This window comes from Passer montanus, unplaced genomic scaffold (assembly GCF_014805655.1).
Source record: "Passer montanus isolate IOZ18808 unplaced genomic scaffold, ASM1480565v1 scaffold160, whole genome shotgun sequence".
Taxonomy (NCBI): Eukaryota; Metazoa; Chordata; class Aves; order Passeriformes; family Passeridae; genus Passer; species Passer montanus.
In genome coordinates this window covers 266,610-288,904 of record NW_024363161.1, presented here as the reverse complement: position 1 = coordinate 288,904, position 22,295 = coordinate 266,610, and the positions used below count along the sequence as shown (strand labels likewise).

The 22,295-nt window shown below is 47.3% G+C and overlaps 1 protein-coding gene across 3 annotated transcripts in view; it reads right to left on the bottom strand.

Annotated features, from left to right (window-relative positions):
* The window catches only part of CAPZB (capping actin protein of muscle Z-line subunit beta), a 68,249-nt gene that overhangs the window by 25,055 nt on the left and 20,899 nt on the right, over positions 1–22,295 (bottom strand). For all 3 annotated transcript variants that reach the window (XM_039703124.1, XM_039703122.1, XM_039703123.1), the window contains exons 2-4: positions 18,093–18,182; positions 6,888–7,009; positions 688–801 (exon numbers count right to left, since the gene is read on the bottom strand). In XM_039703124.1, the coding sequence (XP_039559058.1) occupies positions 688–801; positions 6,888–7,009; positions 18,093–18,149 (293 nt within the window). In that variant the 5' untranslated portion in view covers positions 18,150–18,182. The remainder of the gene's footprint in view (positions 1–687; positions 802–6,887; positions 7,010–18,092; positions 18,183–22,295) is intronic.

Below are 22,295 nucleotides of genomic sequence, written 5' to 3'. Positions count from 1 at the left end.
GGTCCCAGTGAAGGACACACTGGTCCATTTTGCTTTGCAACACTCCCTTGCTGTGTAGCTTTAGCATCACTTTCCACCCCAGCACTGCTTAGGAGATCAGAGCCCACAGCTGAACCTGATCACATCCCAAGGATGGGGAGGTAAGTGCAGTGCAGGACCAGCACAGCCCCAATTTACAAAAAACTGTTCCACTGGTAACCCACCCAGACAGCCTCCTGCTGCTGCTTTAAAAAGCCACTGCCTAATGTACACCGAGCTCACACGTGCTCTGTTCATTCCTTTGTTTTACACCTCTTTCATAAGGCAGGGCCTGAAACAAGCACCCTGCAGCAGAAGCACACGAATCCCTGCCCAGCTGCTGCTCCTCAGCACTCAGTGCCTGTCCTTTTGCTGGGAGATGTGAGAGCTGCTGCTGCTGCACATAGAGATTTTTTAAGAGTGCAGCCTTGAGGGAATGGAAAACGCAGGTGGTTTAAGCCTGAACTTAGAGATCAAAGAGAAGCCAGGTCATGCCAGGACAGAGACAGCCTCGATCTGTTAAAGGGGGAAGGAGGTGGGAAAGCACCTCAGCACCTGCCTTTGGCACCAGCTGACAGATCTGATCACCTCTGCAATCACAACCCCAGTGCTGCCTCCCCCCCAGGCGACAGACAGACAGACAGGGCTCAGAGGGTAGGACTGACATACAAGTCTCTGTACTGGTCAAAGGCATTGTTGGCTTCCACCTCCAGCTTGCGCAGGCGAGCCGAGGGCATGGCACCGTCCTCCAGGGGAGGGTCGTACTTGTTGCTCCACGGTGACCTGCAGGGAGACAAGGACAGGGACAGTCACACCAGGGACAGGAAAAACAGACTACAGTGTCTCAGGCTGGAAATGGGGCTGTGTATTCTATTCCTATCTGTGGGGCAGTTCTCTGCTGTTCTTTGGGCAGTTTTCTTTATCTCTCCCACAGCCAATCCTCCCTCCAGGAGATCTCTGCTGTTCATGGCCACTGAGTGTCCCTGCATGGCTGATCAAATTCCATCATCCCATGGGGAGAAGCTCTGCCCAGGGGAGGAGCCAAGCATTCCTACCTGGATACAATCTGAGATCTGGAACAGCACAGCAGCCTTTGCCCACTGCATTCCCAGAGGAGCAGCTTTCCTCTCCCCTGCATTCCCAGAGGAAGAGCAGGCCCATCTACCCCACTCTTAGGGGCCTTTTTTTTTTTTTTTTTTTGTACTATTACATTTGTATTTTTGGTTTTCCTAGTAAAGAACTGTTATTCCTATCCCCTATCTTTGCCTGAGAGCCTTTTGATTTCAAAATTATAACAATTCAGAAGGAGGGGGTTTACATTTTCCATTTCAGGGGAGGCTCCTGCTTTCCTCAGCACACACCTGGCTGTTCAAACTGAGACAAGGAGCCAGAGCCTGCTCAAGGCCCCGAGGCTGCCAGAGCTCCCAGGAGCATCTGGACAACACTCCCAGGCAGTGCTGGGATGTCTGTGCAGGGTCAGGAGTTGGCCTGGATGGTCCTTGGGGGTCCTTTCCAGCTCAGGATATTCCATGGCTCTGAAAGGTTTAATGTTGGTGGGTCTGACCTCATCCACAGATGCTGAAATTCCAAAAAACCCAAAAGGTGCCCAGAGCAATCTACCTGTAAGAACTGCACTCCCCACAGCCATTTCACACACTGGCAAAAAGGGGGCACTGAGCCCTCACAACTCACCTGGGGGCCATTCCCTGGCTTCAGGTTTTCTGTATAAAAAATCTCTTGGGTTTCAATCTGTTCCTTCTTATATATTCAACAACAAGGCTTCAGCTGTTGAACATTAAATATTAAAAACTGTTTTCATGCAAATACAAATCGATTGTGTAGTTTATTTGGGATCTGACAGTATTTGAGCCAAACACTGCTGGCTATGATTAAGGTCCACATTTTCCTCCACCACTCTGCTCTGAAATAAACTCTACCTTTAGCATAACATTAGGAAACCCTTTGAACAGTTTGAAGGATTTAACAGGGTTTGTAAAGCTGCAGGTTTTACTACAATTTCTGCAGGTGTGGAAGAGATTTTTGTGTTCTTAATGAAAGATTTGGTATTAAAAGATTAATGGAACCCTTTGCCCATCTGCTTGAGGCTTTTATAACTCCCATTCTGGAAACCAGCATTTTGCTTTTCATTTCCCCTTGGAGTTTACACATATCACTGCTGGCTCAAAGAAAAGTACCTCTACCCTTTCTCTCCCCCTTCCCCACTCACCTTTCCCAGCCCCTGGCTGCAGCACCAGGTCCCAGTGCTGGCCACAGGGAAAGGCTTTTTCTCTTTGTCTCTCATTTCTCAGAAAGGCAGTGGGGTCTGACACCCATTTGGTGCAAAGCACAAAGCCCAGCCTCTGCTTTGCTCCCATAACTCCTGACCACGCCTGACAGAAAAGGTGAGACCAGGGAGAGTGGAGATGTTGTGTCACATCCACCCAAGTGATGTCTGCAGGTCATGGTTCTCATCTCAGGGCTGTGTGCAGTCCTGGGCTCTCACCACAACAAGGACCTGGAGGGCTGGAGCGTGTCCAGGGCAGGGAACAGAGCTGGGAAGGGCTGGAGCCCCAGGAGAGGCTGAGGGAGCTGGGAAGGGGCTCAGCTGGAGAAAAGGAGGCTCAGGGGGGACCTTGTGGCTCTGCACAGCTCCTGACAGGAGGGGACAGCCGGGGGGTCGGGCTGTGCTCCAGGGAACAGGGACAGGAGCAGAGGGAACGGCCTCAGGCTGGGCCAGGGCAGGCTCAGGGGGGACACCAGCAGGAATTCTCCAGGGAAAGGGCTGTCAACCATCAGAAGGGGCTGCCTGGGGAGGCCTGGACCCCATCCCTGGAGGTGTCCAGGGAAGACCTGGACATGGCACTCAGCTCTGGGCTGGGACAAGGTGGGGACTGGTCAAGGTTGGACTGGATGGTTTTGGAGGGTTTTTCCAACCTCAGTGATTCTGGGGTTCTGTGATTTTAAACAGCTGCTTCAAATGTGGTTGCTTTGGAGAGGAGTCAACAGCCACAGGATCCCAGCTGGGTCAGGCTGGAAGGGCCCACAGGGCCTCATCTGTGCCCCCTCCCTGCTCCAGCAGGGCCAGCCAGGGCACAGGATGGAGTCCAGATGGGTCTGGAACATCTCCAGTGAGGGACACTCCACAGCCTCTCTGGGAAATGTGTCCCAGAGTGTGTAAAGATCTTTTTCCTCATGTTCAGGTGGAGCTCCCTGGGCTCAGTCCCTTTGGGGCCACTGCTGGGTCCCAGGGAGCAGAGCCTGCTCAGAGCCCTCCCTGCAGACAGGGACACAGGGATGAGGTCTCTTCTCAGCTCTTTGTTCACTCCTTTACCTAAAATCTCTGAAATCTGGGAGAGATTCCCATCAAACCCCCCTGGTGCTCCCAGGTGGCTCAGCTGCTGCAGAGGGTGAGCAGGGAGCTCCTGCAGAACCACTGGGAGATGCTCCAGGTGCAAACACCAAACCTCTTCCCCTGGCTGCAGGAATGGCATTGAGGGGCAGCCAGAACAGACCCTTCCAGCCAGCAGCTTGTGGCATTTTCATCCCGTTCCAGCTGGAGCCAGCAGCAGCTTTACCAACAAAAAAACCCTCCTAACACAGCCCTGTATTTTTTATTTTTGTGGAAATGCACTCACAACACATTTAAACACTTAGCTGGAGGCTATTTGAAGAAAGACAGATGGACAAGCACTTAAATTTCAAAAGTCAGACCTCTAATTTCCCCAAAAGAGAATGGTTTGTGTTTCAGCTAACAGGTTTCAGTGTTGTTGGCCCCAAATTCCCCATAAGGATTCCATTTAACAGAGTGATCAAACACACTTCGAGTGGAAATGTATGGACAAAGTCAGGGACCTTGAAGTCTAATATTAAAAAAATAAAATTAATGAAAGCTCTGCCTTCACAGCGTGGATTCTATGACTGTTTGATATCCTTCACAAACCTTCCTTATTCCAGGAGCACTCACAGAAGTACCTGTGAGACTCCCACAAGCAGGATTTGCTATAATGAAGAAAATAAAAATTATCTATTTATGAAGATCCAAGGAGACTCCAAAATCCACCTTCTAGCCTGATCCACGTTCGACATGGACCAAACCAAGTCTGTCTATAAGGACACAATAAACTGTGATGGGCTAAGCATTAGGCTATTCACTTCCCACAGCAGCTTTTTTTCCAGGCAAATTCCCAGTCAAATTGCAAAGCCACTGGAAAAACCCAACCCTGTAAAACTGGATTGCCAGTGAGAAAGTCTGACTACCCAGCCCCAGCTCTCCTGCTGAAGGACAGCGAGGCTCAGTTGACCAGGGAATGCTTGGAAATACCTGGATTAAAATTATTAATACTTGGATTAAAATTATTTCTTGCTAAAAGAAATGCAATTAGCAACCTGTCCAATAGGAAGGAAAGGTGTTTAGCTTGGAGTGTGCAGGAATTGGGGATGCAGCATGTGTCAGGAATAAGATTCCCTGGGACTTCTAATTGAGCGTGTGGTTCTGAAAATGGCTGTGGAAATATCAAAAGCTTTTAAAAGCCCAGTGAACTCCTCCTAGATCTTGGCCTAATTGATTAAATTAGTGTAAGAGGCACTTCCCAGTAACAACTGCAGATTTTATGAGGTACGAAGCAGTGTCTGGACACAGGCACAGAATGGGATTAACATGCACAGGGCAGTGCTGCTGGGGTTTCAAAGGCTTCTGCTGTGTGCTGAAGGAAGGAATTACTTCATGAATCAGAGCTGGGACCAATCAATTCCAGAAGGAAGAATCACTTCAATCCAGAATGCCTGAATCAAAAGCCTTAGGAACAGGATTCTTTCCTGCCAGCAATTAACACATGGTGCCTGTTCTAGAGGAACAAATGAAAGAGCTTTTCTGAAGCCTCATTACTTAATAAGTCACGAAAATTTCAAAGTGATTTTAAAAACCAAATTCCTCCTGCTTCCTTGTAGCTATTTAATACCTTCTCAGAAAGAGATGGAGCAAATTTCAGAAGCAAGAGTGACACTGACCTTAGAGGAAGGGCTGTCATGTGCCCTAATTAAACACAGGGTTATTAGTGATTGCACCATGTCCCATTACTGCCTAACCAGTGCCTCTTCCAGCTCCCTGTGTCCCTGGTGATGGATGTCCACATCAGCAGGATGCAAAGGGGCTGCAAGAAATATCAAACTTCAGGGAGAAAGCATCTCTTGAAAGATCCACAAGAAGTTCAGGATTTAATCCCCCCTCCTGCATGTGCCAGAGGGGCTGCAGCTGTGTGGGGACATCTCATGGGGGCAGAAGCTCTGAACTATTCTATCTACTAACCCAGAACTGATTACATGCATGCAGCTGCTAATGTGGATCTAACCAGCTGGGACACACAAAATTAAGGCAAAATGCTTTTATAGAAGGCACCAGGCTCTTCTGTGGAAGGTTGGAATAGTTTCTAAATATGAGATTAGTGCCCTAAAGAACATGAGTGACACTCCACCTTCAGCTCCTGCTCACTTGCTGGCCCCTTGCAATAGGCTGTATTTTAAACAACTCATTAGGATTTACACTCAGCCACAATCCAGAGGCAATGTCAAACTCTGCAGCCACTCTCATTCTCCATCTCTTGTTTCTAGGACAAAATGTATCTCAGCATGTTCTCAGTGTAAATCATCCACACACACGTGCTTCACATTAGAGGGACCTTTCCTGCAACTCAAAGCAACTGAACCAATTCATCTCAAATCCTTTACAAGCTCACCTGCTTCTGCAGTGATGCCAGAGCCAAAGAAAGAAGATTTGTTAAAAAATATTTTCTGAAACTCCACTTTGAAACACAATTCTTGAAACATTTTGGCCAGGTAAATGTAAAGCCCTACATCAAATCTACACAGAGCAAAGAGATTCTTCCTGGAGATCATTCCAAGCACTAAAATGTAAATTATAAAGACAAGTGGAAGCCTGAGAATCATCCCCAGAAGCAGCAGGATGGCTGAGCTGGTAATTCAGGGCAGGAGATGAATGGGGTCGTTACCTCACAGCCCAGCATCCTTTGTTAAAGAAAAAAAAATGAAAGTGCTGCAGGAGTCACAAAGGTTTCTGGACTGTAAACTCATGATCCTTATATTAAATATCTGGAGCTATGCCACTGTCACTACAGCCATTAAGGAAAGTTAGGCAATGTGAGAAAGGGAAAGGATGATTGAAACATAAATGAAAAGCATCATCCTAATGGCAAGGTAGAGGAAAACACATTAAAAGAGAGACTGTGCTCAAAGTGTGACTGAAACCTGATTGTACCATTCCAGTATTACAGCCTCTCCTGCTTCAAAATTAATTATATTGTAATTAGACATCGCTTATAGGCTTCAAATACTTTCATTGGTTTTGTCTCCAGTCCTTAGAATATATCAGCTAGTTTGGTAGATGGGGATTCCTCTTCTTTGGTAAAAACTTGAGCCTAGATTTTCAAACAGAACTAATGACACTGAGTCCAAAGTCAGTCAATTCCTTGTAAAACACTGAGTGAAAGAGCCTTTCCCAGCTGGCAAATCCACCCTCTTTTGTACAAGCTGAAGATGATTTTGTTTAAACCCATGGCTTGCATCATCTCTTTTCTGTCATTACCCATTCCAGAGAGTTTATAACTTTGCAATGGTCTAATTTCCTATCAAGGCCATTTCTGCTAGAGAATTGACTGGTTTCAATCCAGAATACAGAAAACAAAGAGAAATACATCAGTCACCCCCTTTAGCATGATAACAACAGCACATTTTGAGCTCTAAATCTTTAAATGACTGATATTTTTTGGGCTGAAGAGGGAGAAGGGCCTGCAAGCCCTGGCCATGGCTGTCCTTTAGAGAGCAGCAGGCAGCCCCAGCTCTGGCTGGGAACTCACCTGTACGAGTCCCCATCTCTGTTGTAGTCACACAATAGATAATCCTTCCCCACCACCTTGTCTCGTGCAATCTTCAAGGGCTGATCCACAGAGGAGAGGAGATCTTCACACAGGCTGGGGACCTGCAGGGGGGAAAGCAGCAGGGAGGGGAGAGAGGGCAACACGTTAAGGTTGGAAGGCACTGGCACCCTAAGAACAGCTTTTGTTATTAGCAGCCCACATCTGTCCCAAAGCCAAAACCCTTCAAGAAATCACTTCACTAACAACACATCCCTATGCTCCCACCTCCAATAATTTCAAGTTTAATTACCATTTCAGGTTTAATTACCTAAGCACTGGTGTGGCCCAGCACACCTCAACACACACACTCCACGTTCACTCTGTGCCAGGGCAGCCACTGCCCAGGGCTGGTGGATAAAGGTAAATATTTGCAGTGCAGTGGGAATGAGAGAGCTGCTGAAGGAACCCACCATCCACACCCTGGAGTGAGCTTTCCCAAGCTCCCACTCTGGGTCAAGCTCAGAGCAGTTTCCAGGCACGCAGCCAAGCATGACCAGGCTGGCTAAGGAGAATAAACGTGTGTGTGCACATGTCAAATCCAACACACCTCCTGCATCCTGCACAGGCTCCCATGCATCCAGGACCCAGTTGCCTCCCTGCCCTGCACGTGGACACAGACAAGCTCTGCTTCCAGCCTGGCAGAGGGCCTGTGATGTCCTGCAGGGCCGTGAGGCTCCATGTCCCTGCACACACTGCAGGTAAGGTGCAGCCCTGTGCCCCAGCCCAGCCCAGGGACCACCACCAGCCATTCCTGCAGCTGCTGTCATCAAACAACCACTGTGTTTCCTGCTGCAACAACAGTCCAGATTTCACTGCCAGAGAAATGGACTGAAGCCAAATGCCCTTTCCCAACCACACAACAGGACCACAGCATGACTGGTAAGTTCTTGATCAGATTGGTAACAATGTGCTAATAAAACAAGAAAGAAATGAGCAGTGTGAAATCTCTTCCACACATCACTCTGCATCACAGAGATGAAAACCTGACTGAGACATGGGGACAAAAGGCAATCAAGGGCAAAATTAATCATGAAGTGATGAATTCACAACTCATAATAAATGAAAAGGGGAGGGAAGGAAGAATAAAGAAAACATGGAAATGTGCTTTCTTCTCTTCAAGCCATTGACTCAGTGAATGGATTAGCACCATTTCAAAGGAAAGAAGCCTAGAGGAGAAAAAACAAATCTGGGGTGCAACAGCCCCAAAACTATTTTAATGCACTAGACAGGACAGAAGAGATCAAACTGCCTGGAACAAAAACATTCCTAATCCCAAGTACAAGGCAGTAACACACAGAGGATGACAGTCAGAGTGAGCAGGGACACACATAAACCAATGTGACTATGAAAAATAATTTTTAAAAAATCCTAAATGGAAATGGTAAAACAACCTGTGGCTGCCTCATCCCTGGCAGTGCCCAAGGCCAGGCTGGACAGGGCCTGGAGCACCCTGGGACAGTGGAAGGTGTCCCTGCTCGTGGCAGGGGTGGCACTGGGTGGGCTTTAAGGTTCCTCCAACCCAAACCATTCCATGGCTCTAAGATGAGACCAGCAAGTGATGGTCTAACCTGACCCATACAATCCTTAAACACAAAAAAAATCAGAGGCAAACCAAGACATGGTTGGTAAAGTGCTGCAAAAGCTGAAGTATTCATCTGAGTGTTTTTGTTTTGGTCTCTACAGACTGTAACGTGGCCATGAGTGAGAACTGCAGAGCCCAGACCAAGAGCAGGGCAGTCCAGGATTTAATCCAGCCCAGGAGCCCCTCCTCTGGTACCTGCAGGCCTGGCTGAGGGGGCCTCAAAACACCACACACTCCTGGGCAAACAGGAGTGGACAAGCAGCAGCAGCTTTTAGGGAAATTCTTCCTTTTCCTGAGACCAGACAACCCAAATACTTCCTGGGGCTGATCCAAAGCAGCAGTGTGGTGGCACAAGGCAGTGAAATGATCTCTGTGTCTGTGAGCACATCTGGCTCCCCTCTGGCCCTTCCTTCTCTTCCCCATTGATTTTGGGCCAGCTCTTCAGGGTGACAGCAACTCAATCTGCCTGCCTGCCCTTCAGACAGAGCCCAGGCAGCCCAGCACTGGAGCTGGACCCAGAGGTGACCAGGGGAACACATCCCTGGGCCAGCAGCCCATCAGCCAGGGAAATGCCCAGAACACACTCCTGGCTCTGACCTGCCTTTGGGATGAGCAGTGGTGATGGAAACAGAACTGGGGGGAAGCGCCTTTTCCCCAGCCTCTGCTTCCACTCTGGTTCTTTGGGAACAGCCTACACTCCACGTGTGGTAAGGCATTCCTTCAACCCCAAATACCCACACAGAGTCTTCTCACAAAAAACTCCAACCCGAGGCCGAGCTGATACCCCTGCAGAAAAGCTGAATTTACAACCCTTATAAAAAACCCCCTCACAAGTAACTTTCAGATTTAACTTTCTTTTAAGAACAGCACATGCCTGGTGTGGGGTTTCTGCAGGGCTCAGAGCACAATCCCATATTGACTAGAAGGAACTCGTAACCCATTGCTTTTTTAAGATGCAATCTACTGAACTAAACTTATCTGTGGATGATTTGGTAACAAATATTCGTGAGCAGGGTCTCTTTCCCAATTTCTGAGGGCTGTGGTTATTCCTACAGCCATAACAGTGACTGCATTATATCACACACTTACTAGAATATAATACTGCACTGTGTTATAACCCCCCATTGTAAAACAAGCTGTATATCCCATCTCCTTGGTACAGACACTCCACAGGACTTGAGGCAATCTATTCTTTTCCCTTCTCATCTTTCAGAATTAAACAGAAGAAAACCCACTCATCTAATTTGGAAATATTAGAAAATTTTGACAGTATTAATAAAAAGAACAGACATTCCAGCTGATGGAACTATTAATGTAATTCTAATTATTGGAAAAGCACCCAAGTGTGGCACAGTTACCCCAAGAATGTAATTTTTATATCATTTATTACATCAACTGTACTTCCTAAGAATGAATTTACAATTTATGCACACTGCCTTTCCTCTTCTACTCTTGAAAATTGCTTACAAGGCAAAGGCAGTAATTTGAACAAGGTAATTTGCAGCTTTAAACACTTCAGGTTTATGTTCATGAGACTATGCTTCTTTCTGAATTTAGGTCCCCTGGATTCTTTTCCATGTCAAGTGTTGAATCTTACTAAAACATTTAAATTACTGTTGTGCACATTCAGACTCTTGCAGGATTCAGTTTATCTTCTGACCCCAGCAAAGCAACTCTGCTTGGATGCCAACTGATACTCTGAGTTTTCAACCTCAAACAGTGGATTTGTGTTGTTAATTTTTCTTGTTAAGGTTGTTCTGTGTTAACTGAAGAGCCAAAACTCACTCAGGTGCTTGAGCACTTATCTGCAGCAGTCATTACATGTGCAATTTTGACTTCAATTCAGAAACACAAGAATTAAGCCACTCCTCAGGGCAAACTGAAACACCAAAGCAGTGATTTGGTTCCATTCATCACTGCACTACAAATAAATGTCACTGTGCTGCAAACACCAGAGATGAGGTTCTTTTATAAGCAAAGACTGGGCTCCCACCTTTGTTCTGACACAATCTGAGCACTGCCAGGTCACATGCAGAACACAATCTGCACCTTGTATCTCCAGCTAAAGGCCAGCACTAATGTCACCTGGCCCTAGGGCAGCCTTGTTCCCCAGATCAGCTCTCAGCCATCTCTTCTGGTGGCTCTGGCTGCCCAGGAAGTGAGACCACCCTCACCGTAAATTGAAAAGAAAAAAAGTGGGAGACGTGGGGCTCGGCCTGGAAGAACAGCAGCATCATTCAGAAGGAGCAGGGCACAGTGTTTGGGGGATATTTTTTTCAAGGACATACACAAAGGATGTGTAGTGCAGAGGAAAGAAAACCTGAATGAGAAAGTGAGGGAAACGTGTCGAACAAGGATCCTGTTGTCCTGTGAAACCAAACTCTCCAGCAGAGCTGCCCAGGTATGTGGACAGTGTTTTAATTAAGGCAACTGCTCTGCTATCAAGACAAATAACCACTTGTGCCAAAGTGGAAACCATACCCTTTTTGGAGTACCTAAGCTCAATCATTCTTTCTGGACTCACTTCTTGGTTCAAGAAGCTTATTAGCAATTAAACAATTGCTTCTGCATTATTTTTTAAAGTATTTTTAAACTATCTAAAAACAAATCCATGGAGAAAAGAGGAGTAATACCTCGAGTTCTCCATGTCTGACACACAGCCCCTGTCCCTGTTTTGACCACACTGAATTTCATCCAATTCTGCACTTCACACACTCAGGACAGCCAATGCTTTGGCTGTGCCCACTTCAGAGGAGTACACCCAGGTGGCTGCTTTCTTCTGCAGCCTTGATTGAAATGTACCACATCTACCACTGAAACAGCAACATTCCTGGTGTACCAGTCCTAAGAAAGAGTCTTTTTCCATGTTTATTCAGAGGTCAGCATTACTGACCTCCACAGGAACCTTACACACTGGAAAACTCTGCTAAATGCAGCAAAATTGAAGTTTATATATTTTTTTCCTTAAAGAAGCTGAAGGAACAAGAGGGAACAGCTTCAAACTGAAAGAGATTAAGTTTACTTTGGAAAGGAGAAATTCTTCCCTGTGAGGGTGGGCAGGCCCTGGCACAGGTGCCCAGAGCAGCTGTGGCTGCCCCTGGATCCCTGGCAGTGCCCAAGGCCAGGCTGGACAGGGCTGGAGCAGCCTGGGACAGTGGAAAGTGTCCCTGCCATGGCAGGGGTGGCACTGGGTGATCTTTAAGGACCCTTCCAACCCAAACACTTCTACAATTCTGGGAAGAGGAGGCAAGCTTCAATTAGCTAAGGAGCCATTCAGATCCATGTGTTTTGAATCTGCATCTGCAATTGCAGGAGTCTGAACCTGCAGGTATCTGAACACACACGTGAGGAGAGCAGTTTTTAATTAAAAGCCCCACCCCACCAGGAAGGTGAATATTTTTACCACTTGTGAACTTTCAACATTAAAGGAGGACATAAGAGCTGCTCCCATGGTTGGGGAAGCCACTGAAACACAAGAGCCATGGAAGCTCCCTGACGAGCCTCTCACAAAATAACCCTTCTGGCAGACCTCCAGCTCACATCCTTCATCTAGTAAAGTATTATTCTGATGTTTCAGAGTCCCTGCACAGCCCCAGAATTTCCTGTTCCTGCAGAAGGCAGGCACAGCCTAGTGAATGTGGTGGAAGCTCAAGAAGGAAGCCTGGCTCTACTCATCTTGGGCCTAAAGCCACCAGTGAAGTCACTCCCACAAATCCACACAGTGCTAAACCTTAATTGGATCCATCACAGGTCCAAAGGCCACACAATCATCAAGCTTTGTTTATGAAATGACACTTAAATGGACTTTTGTGTTCAGACAAGATATAATTGATACTGGAAAGAGCTCAGGGTTATTCATGTACTTGCACTGAATTACAGCACTGCAAGAACTGGCAAACCCAAAACTAAGCCAAATGAGCTTTTCTGGAAGAAGACAGATGTTAACAAGGTTGCAAATCCAGGTTTGTCCAGCTAACTGTGTCATAGCAGACATGTCACATTCATTACAGAATGTTTTAATTCAGCTCGAGGAACTACATTTAAAAAGGTGAGAACCATTCATAAAACAGGATCCTTGGCTTTCTTCCTGTGCCTTGCAGGATAAAACAGGGCTTTTGCTGGATTCCCCTTCTGAAACAAAAGGCAGCCATCTGGCAGGCACAGCAGAGTGCCCTGGGCTGTGGCTGTGACCTGCAGGTGAAGGCTCCTGGATCCTGTTACCAGCCCCAGTCCCAGGAGCCATCACAGAGTATCAGTATCTTGGGAAGTCCTGGCTGTTTGTGTCAGAGTCCAGCTGGGGCTGGAGATATCCAGCAGCAATTCAGGGATATGCAGCACATACTATCTGCAGTGCTGTTTCTCTAGCCCAGCTTTCCCCTCCATCTAGAGGGGTTAGGGAGGTTTCCATCTTCACACACACTCCCTTCAAATGATAATTAAACAGATATTTTAAGGGTCTCTAACACCAGCAGTGCAGTGGCAGGAGCCTGGAAGACAAAAAGGCTTAAAAATAGAAAGAATAAGTGATATAAGGCCAGAATTGAAATTCCCTTTTCCCATCTCATGGCAGGAAATGGGGCTGCTAGCTCTAAGCCAAGCATCACATTAACAGTTTACATATATTAATTGCTATCTCCAACTACCATCAAGATATTCAGAGGTAATCTTTGCTAGCTGGAAAAGCTCCTGCTTACAGCCACTCACCAAATGGAAAAACTGGCTCTCAACCACTATACATTTATTCAGAGAGCCAGAGCCCCCTTCTTTTGCCAATAATCCCTGCGTTAGAAACCTGCCTGGCTGCTGGGAGCTGATCCCACAGGTCAGCAAGTCCAGGCAGAACAGCAGGTCAAAGACTCAGCTTTGAGCCCACAGGGCTGTCAAAGCACTTCTGCTTCCACCACCTCTTTTTCAGCTTTCACTGGATCTGATTTTTTGTTTAAAACATCTTCCAGCCTCACCAGACGCCCAGCTGCCCATCTGCATCCAATTATTTTATCTCTCCCCGCAATGCTGCACAGTGCTCAGGCTCTTGGACTCCAAACACAAAAAGCTCTAGTCACATTCTCATGTTCTTTATGGTCTGTGCAGCCCAAGCAGTGCAGTTTGCCTGGGGGTAAATTCTGTAGCTTCATATATCTTCAGTGACTGAAGGCATGCAAGCAGATTTGGGACTTGCCTGGAGCTCACATGAAGCAACAGCCTGAACTGTGCTCAAATATTTCAAAATCATAAGTTTATACATTTTAAGATTCATCACTCCAGGATTTTCTAAAAAGTAACACATTCTACTAAAAATACTTCACTATTCCCCTGTGATGAGAAAGGAGAGCTGATCACCTCCCAGATCTTTAATTGCAAACAGAGCCTTAAAAAATAACCAGCAAAGTTATGACTGCTGTGTCTATAAAGAACTCACTTTAATTCTTCAATGGCAGCATTACTTGGTTGTGTTCTTCAAGAAAGCTTTCACTTCTGGGAATGACTGCTGTTTTCAGGCTTACTGGGAGAGGAGAGGCAGACAGCTGTGGCTGTGAGCAGCCCTCCCTCCCTCCCTCTCTGGTGAGCCTGTCCATCCTGTGAGGACCATTTTCTGTCCCCACTTCATGCCAGGCATCTATTTTCCTGAGTCAGCTAGATTCTTCATCTAATTTGTATTATACACACCCAGGCAAACATCCAAATTAAACACTCAGCAGGAAATTGGTACTTGCTAAAGGAACCTGCTTAACTTTCACTGAGGCTAAGAGTGCATCAGAGTCAAAGCACCAAGGCAATCCTGTCACAGATCTGTTATTTGCTGCACATGGCCCACGAGAACAATAACTCCATCACTTTTGCCACCTCAGCCCTCAAAGACACGTCACTGAAGCTGTCTGAAGAAAATACCCCAAAGGACTGTGGGGGCTGCAACCCCAGCCACCACTCACCCACGTGTCCTGTGCTGCCAGGATGCCCCAGGAAGGCACCCTCTGCAGCAGCACTGCCCAGGAGCTGATCCTTCTTTGGGGTTTCTCCTGCAAAGAGCACAGCTAAAAGCACAGAGGGCTGACTTTCTGTACAGCTGCCCTTCAGAGAAAGGAAGCAGGAGAGCAATTGCCTCCTCACCTCTGACCCTTCAGGGTGAGCTGCTCGGCCACTCCAAGTGAGCTCTGCCAGCTTCCCTCCCTCCTGACACTCAGAGTGACTCCATGAGCCACACAAAACCTCATTCAGCTGATCCCAGGACACATTTCCAAGCAGAGAACACCCTCAGAGTCCCCTTTCCAGCAGGTGATGAGAACAGATGTGATCCACAACAGGGTTCCCTAGGAAGCACAGTGAATCAGCAGCTCCTGGACAATGTGAGGCAATAAGGAGGTGACACAGCATTTTTGTCACACACTTAACATCTGAACTAATGCTCCAAGTGCTGTCACTACACACAGAATAATTTAGGTTGGAAAAGACCTTGAAGTTCATCAAGTGCAACCTCTGACCTGGAGCATCCTCACAACAAACCCATTTAAGAGCAGTGCAATCACCTTTCTTTCTCTCTCTTCTCTGGGAGCTTCCTTTCAGCTTGGACTTGGCTCACAGGTAGATGCTCCAAGGCTCACAGTTTCCAGAGGTGCTCCATGGAAAATTATTCCAGTTTAAATTAGTTGTCCTTAAAAAGGCATGTGCCTACAGCGAACTTCGTAGAGATTCAGAAGTCCTCTTGCCCATTCTGACAGCCTCTGAGTGGTGTATTTACAAATAATGACTAATTGAACCCCTAGCAGAGCATTCCATGCCAAGGCCCATTTCCAGCACCATGCACAGCTTCTTTCAGGCAGACTTCTGGAGGGCTGTGATTGACAAGGTCTCTAATGAACTCTAATTGAAGCCTCAGCAGTCTGAAAAACCCAACAACAGATGTGGTGAAAGGGCAAACCACAAACTGTTTTGCTAATGAATGAAAAGCGTTTGGGCTGATGAGGGCCAGTGACCCAAAAATTCTCTTCCTCCACCCACCCTTTTACTTCTGTTCAAGTTTGGGCCACTTCCCTTGTCAGCACAACACATGGGGGCAGTCATGGACAGTCCTGGACATACTCCATGTATTCAGCTGGGTACCAAGATGCTCCTGCATGAGCCACAAGCAGCAGAACATGGACAGAGTGAGAGGAACCTCAGGGAGGGAACTTAGTGTGGTTATCCTTCCCAGCAGGAATACCAGCCTAGCAGTGATTTTAAACTGCCAGAGAGCAGGGTTAGATGGGATATTGGGAAGAAACTCCTTCCTGTGAGGGTCTGGCACAGGCTGCCCAGAGAAGCTGTGGCTGCCCCTGGATCCCTGGAAGTGTCCAAGGCCAAGCTGGACAGGGCTGGGAGCGAGGTGGTCTCATGGAAGGTGTCCCTGCCCATGGCAGGGGGTGGGACTGGAGGAGCTTTAGGGTCCCTCCCAACACAAACCATTCTGGGAGTCGGGCAAGGAGAGGCCTGTTCCTTACTGTGTCAGTTTGGAAAACTCTTTACATATAATGACATTTCTGAGCCATCTTCTCTCCTTTCAATGGATCTTAAGCAAGCAGCCACCATCAATCTGGAGATTAAATCCTATAGAAAGACCATGGCACACTGACTTCAGCAATACCCTAACTTCACCTCAAATACTGACATGAGCCTCTGCTTCCCACCTCCTCCACTGTGGCAGAGGACTGAGCAGGAAACCCAGCACAAGGAAGCCAAGAAGTCAGGGTGCCATGTTTTACAATGCTTCCCCTCAGTTTAATGAACGTGCTCATGCTCATTGTGCATTTGGAGTCTGCCCTTTATTCTCAAGGAGGTTATTGCCTGCTAATGGGACAAGCAGCAGACTCAAAACGACAGATGTAAAGGCTGGGATGAAATTTGCCAAAAAAAAGGTCAAAAATCTATTTGCTCCAGTCTGGCTCCTGATGTTTCTGGAGCTACTACAGGTGGCAGAGCACACACTGCTCTTGTCTCACCAGTGCAGACTGCAGGAGGTCAGGCTGAGAGTGGCTGCAGAACAGTTCTACAGGTGTCTCAACAAGAAAGGAATGGTGCTGGATTTAATAAATGATTTCATCTCTGCTCCAGAGGAGGGGCTGCAATGCCTCTTGTGGGGGACACAGACCCTCCTCCTAACAGACCCCAAACTGGTCTGGTTCATGTTACACTATGAAAAGGAGCCCAGGGAGTGTGTTGCTGATGGAAAGCATGTAGAGCACTAATGAGCACCATCCCAAAGTAATTCCAGCATTTAGAGGTACCCAGCAATTTTCTGAGTCATTAAAAAAACCTCAGACCAATTACAAAGTCAAGCTTACCATGGCTGACCAAACAACTCCTTGTTTTGAGTGGTCCTGGGGGCTGCTCAGACCCCGACACCCGCTCAGTCCTCCCAATTTCATCACAAAACCAACCATGTCACACCAGATCAGATCAGTGATTTAGTTACTTGTGTCCTACCTCCAGCCACAGCCACAAAAACGATGCTTTAGGTTGCCAAGGGTTTTGGGGGCACAGATGTAGCCAATTACTAAATGGCTTCAAGAGAGAGAAATAATCCTTTCCTGCAGGGAATAATTTCTTTCCTGACCCCCAGAGCTCTCTTACCTGTACCTTGGCTTATTTAAGTAAAAGAAATGTTTAGAGTTTGATAAATTTAAGTCAGCCACAACTTTTTGACCATAGCTTACCAATATCAGCTTTAGAAGCACTTCCAACCAAACCTCTACCTGGTGAGCAGCTGCTCTTCTGCACAAATTTAGAAGCTCAGGTCAGAAATAAGCCATGTATTTAGAGTGGACAATAGAATCCAGTTTTTCCACAAGCAGACCCTGTACAGATTAAATCCATATTTCAGTAACACCTTCACTCACACAGAGGCAACTGTGGCACACACTGTTTGAAGGGACAGTTGATACTGACCAGGCTATTACAGCCCAAAGGTGCATCACAGGATGTGCAACTTGTAAGGAGCCTAGAAATCCTTCTTACATCAGTTTCCTTCCCTAGCAGTGTGTAAAGGGCAACAAAAGTTCCAGGGACAAGCAGAAAAAAAGACATCAGACACAAGATGGTCAGCCAGGTTTGGTTTTTGACACTAGACTGCAGAACATCTGAGAGAGCACAAATTATAAATAGATTTGGGTGTTCTCCAGATGCCCAGACATTCTCAGCAGTGTCTTTGCAGCGTGTGGGGCAGCACAGCCACTGCACCTCCCAGGGCTCCACACAGCAGGCTGTTTATCAGCAGATAATACCCAGGTGCAAGGGCCTGCATCCATCTGTACACACTGTCCCAAATTCAAACAGCAGCCTCCAAGCTGGCACCTGGGGTGAGTTCATTAGGAGAGCTGCTAATGACTGTTCACAACACTAAGTGTTCCTGCACACACAGCCCAAAACAATCCCTGGATTCCTGACATTGCTTGGCCAATGGTTGTTTGTTCAACCTTGCCCAAAGACAAGGGGACAGACAAACCACCAGACCTTCCAGATGCCCCAGAAGAAGTTCTTACACACCAGGTCTTTGTCAACAGCCACCTCCTGGGACAGCATCCAGTACTCACCAAGTCAATGAGGTCACTGAGATTCTTCTCTATCTGCTGTGGAGGCAGGCGCCTCATCAAATCCAAGGCACAATCCAGCTGCTGGTCACTCTGCAGGAACAAGAAGAGCCCTTGGTCACAAGGTGACAGGAAACACAACACAGCTCTCAGCAGCAGCATGCTTTGCATTAATACAAGTAAAACTCATTACATTTGATTGTGGATTATTGACTTGGCAACTTAACACCGTGCACCGTTGACAGAAAGGAGTGCAGTCCTTAACTCACCAGACTCCTTCCAATGTTTCTGTAAGTGTTTAACGTGCTGGTTTGCCACACTATCTAAATAATAACCCGGGTTAGGGAACTGAAAGCTCCTTCTCCCAAAGCAGGTTTAACACTGCCTTGCTTGCACTGATCAGCTTGAGATAACCAGCATCCAAGACAAACTCTGTTCCACTACAGAGCTCCCTCTGCCCTGCAGCTTTATCAGAAACCAGAATGAAACACGCACATAAAGCACAATCCATTATTTCCCTCTTCCTACAAAACACACACCATGAGCTGCCTGTATCTAAGAAATCAGGGATGTCAGTTGTTTAGAGCTAACACACAGCTTTCTCCAAAGGGTTCACTGCAGCTGGTCTCACACCAATTCTGACACAGAGAAACAACCTTAAACTCCACTTCAGAGTCAGAAAACATGCCCCAGACACTTGAGGAGCTGAACCGTGGTCCTGACATAACCAACAGACACAAACAGACACTTTCCTGCTGACCTAACAGCATCCAAAATCTGCACAAGTTCCTTTGATCCCAGGTCAGGTGAAGCACAACCAGTTTGTTCTCACTGCTCCTCCCCTCCTTTTTCTCTCTGCCATTTCCAGCCACCCAAATCCCACGAGCTGAGGTTTAATTTCACCCTCCCGTGTTCTGTCAAGCTCCTAAAGTCTTATTTAAAAACAGCTTCAATACTAACACAGTTCCATTATCACATTATCCACCTCAGCAGCCCCCAGGACAGGGAGAAACAGGAAGCCAAGTTTCCTGCAATTAAGCCAAACCTGTGGAATGAGGGAAGGAGGGAGTTTTGTGGACATCCATTAGGAGGCTGTTCATTAGATGGTTGTGGGAAGGGAACTCCTCACTTTTAGCTACTGAACCCTCAGACCCCAAGGACAGAGACTCTGGAGGTGGCCTGTGCCTGCCCAGCTCCTGCAGCCACGCCCAGGAGGGGATTTCTCTTCCCAAGCACTGTCTGTACCTCCTGCATCCAGGGAGGAAACCTGGCACACTGTCACAGGGTCGTGCTCCTCACTTGGGCATCATGGGAACACTCAGGGAAGTGCTCTGTCCTCCCCTGCCAGCTGGAATTGTTTAAAAGACAAAAAAGCCTAGGGAAGGATGTTAAAAACCACCACTAAAGCTGCAACCCTGAAGTATTTTACAGGGAGGCAAACTGAAAACAAAACACACAGCATGGAGGAGAACACACACTTGCAGTGTTTATGGATTAACCAAGAGAACCTGGAGTGACCATTTTTACCCAAAATATTCAGTAACAGCTGTAAAAGACACGAGCAGGATTGTTTAAGGCAGAGACCCTCCAAGGGGCTCAGACACAGCTGACATACATGGCTGTGTGCAATGGAAAAACAAAAATATGCAGGCCCATACAGTGTATTTCCCTGCTACAGGAGGGAAAAGCAGGGCTGAGCAGCAGGACTCCTCAGCTTCTCACAGAGCATTTAGGTAATTAAACAGCTCGCCAGCAGATCTCCTAAAGCACCAAAATAAAGGCAGGTTCTGCTGCAGTTGTGTCCCTAAATCCATGGTTATAAAGCCACTTTAATCCAGCATGAATCCAGCTGGAATGGTCAAAAAGGCAACACAAGCTGCCAAATCACAGAGCAAAGTGGTACCTTGGGGTATCAGACACACCTGGTACATCCTATTGCAGAACTGAACAGGGAAGTGAACCAGGATCTTCTGCTCCTGATTCCTTCTCTGCAGGTGAAGATTTAAAAGCCAGGTGTGTGGTCAAACCCAGCCTGTGGTTCAAAGGCTCAGCCTCTGCCCAGCTGAGGAGATGGAGCAGCTGTAGGCAGTGAGGGGCAGAGGGGCAGGGGGGACAGAGGGACAGGGAGCACACCCCAGGTGCCAGCAGCAGCAGCACACAGCTCCCTAGTTGTACAGAGGGTGGATATGCCAGGGATGTGCTGCCACTGCAGATGTGAGGGGCACCAGATCAGTGGTGCTGAAACCCCCCAGAGCCTTCCCACAACTGTGCAAGAGGAAAGTACTCTGGGGGAACTCAGGACATGTCAAACCCCACCTACTTCTCTCAGCTTCACCTGTCCTGGATTCCCATGTGCTTAATTCTTCTGTAGGATCACATGCCGAAGACCAGGTTTCTTAACAGGCCTCCAGACAAAACATTTCCATGGAATCTTTGCCTTTACCCAGGAAGAGGCTCCTGCCCTCTGAGCAGGTGATCAGACAGGCTGTCTCCCAGGCTGGGCTGCTCCCAAAGCCAAGCTCTTTGAGCACTTAATGAGCTCAGTGTTTACCTGACAGGAGGTCCTTTTCTACCATTCCTGTTTCATCCAGCCCAGAACCTCCCGTGGAGGAGCAGGGAGTTCAGACAGAAATTCTAAATGAAGCTTTATTACAGCTGAAGTCACTGAAGGATTTAGAGATCATAGGAATCTCAAAAGACTAAAAATATTAGCTTAGATGAAAGCTCTTTAATAAGTTTCCTTTAAAGATGTTTGCCTATCTAGAATCTCCACCTAAGCACCTGTTACAGCATTCCCATGGCACTGCCCCAGGGTAAAAGGTGATGAGGATGTCTGTACGAGTTATTTTACAGCTTCCTTTGTTGGCACCTCCTCTTCTTTTTGGTCTCTTTGCTGTATTTAACTTATGTACAAAAGAGAAACCCTCTCACAACAGCCACAGGCCTCTGGTCATCTGGGCACTCTGTGTTAAAGCTCAAATCAGAAAAAACAGTGCTGAAAAATTAAAAAAAAATTGTAGAGATGTGCAGTTGTAAAGGGGCACAGCTGTGCACCTTAATTTTAAAGGCTGAGTATGGGCAGATGTCATTGAATGCAAAAAACACAAATAAAACATCCCAGGTAGTTACTATAGGTATGGAAATCACAAAAAATGGAACAGGCAACAAGCTGGACTTCCTCTTGACTCCCACTTGCCATGTCTGGGCACACAGTGCCCAGAGCTCCTTGGGGCACAGGGAACCCTCAGCAAACAGGAGCTGACCCAGCACCAGCCAGAGCTGGGAGCAGAGAGCTGCTCCTGCACAGCCCTGGCACCAAACCCCACCTGCAGCCCTGGCACAGCCCTGGCACCTGCCCAACGAGCTCTTCTGCTCCAGGAGGCACATCCAGAGCCTCTCCAGCTCCAGGAACACTCCCTCTCAGGTTCCCTCCATCCAAGATGACCTCGAGAGTCCCTTTTTCCCAGCCCAATGGTCGAGGAAAGAGTTGGGATTCTTCAGCTCTGGTTCACAAGGTTGTTTATTGTCTATCATCTAAAATATTTTTCTCAGACCCGCAGAGGTCTGATCTGCAGGTCTGTCAAGGGCACACTGCCCACCCCTGGGCTGGTGTCTACATTTTATACTATGAATTACACATACTTTATTTATCATTATTTTTTAATACCTATCACCTATGTTAGACTGTCTGCTTCTATTCTAAACCAATCCAAAGGTGCCACCATCACCCAGAAGACGGAGGCTAGGAAGAAGAAGGAAGAAGAATAGGACAATGCCCAAGTCCCTCCATCTTGCCTCCTACACCCCTACAGCAAAAATCCCCAAAACTCCACTTTTCACCTGGTGATTAATTCATTATTACTCTACTTAAGCTTCTGTGACTTGTGATTCTTCATACAAGGTTGGCAATTTGCTCCATGGGTTAAGATCGAAATCCCAAGTGTCTCTGGCTTCCTGCCAGGACTCCCCAGCCCCCTGCCAGGGACACGTGTCACCCAGGGCACCCAGAGGGGTGTCCTGGGTTCCAACAACTTCCCTGAAGTGTTCACCTGTTTGCTCTTTTCAACAGACACCAGCACTTGGCTGAGTCACTACAGGTATTCTGCATTTTTAGGATGTTTTTACATGTGCTTTGACTGCATACACTTGCAGAAATCCACAGGCTTTATTCCCAAGTTTGGTAACACACAGTTCTCCACTGGCAGG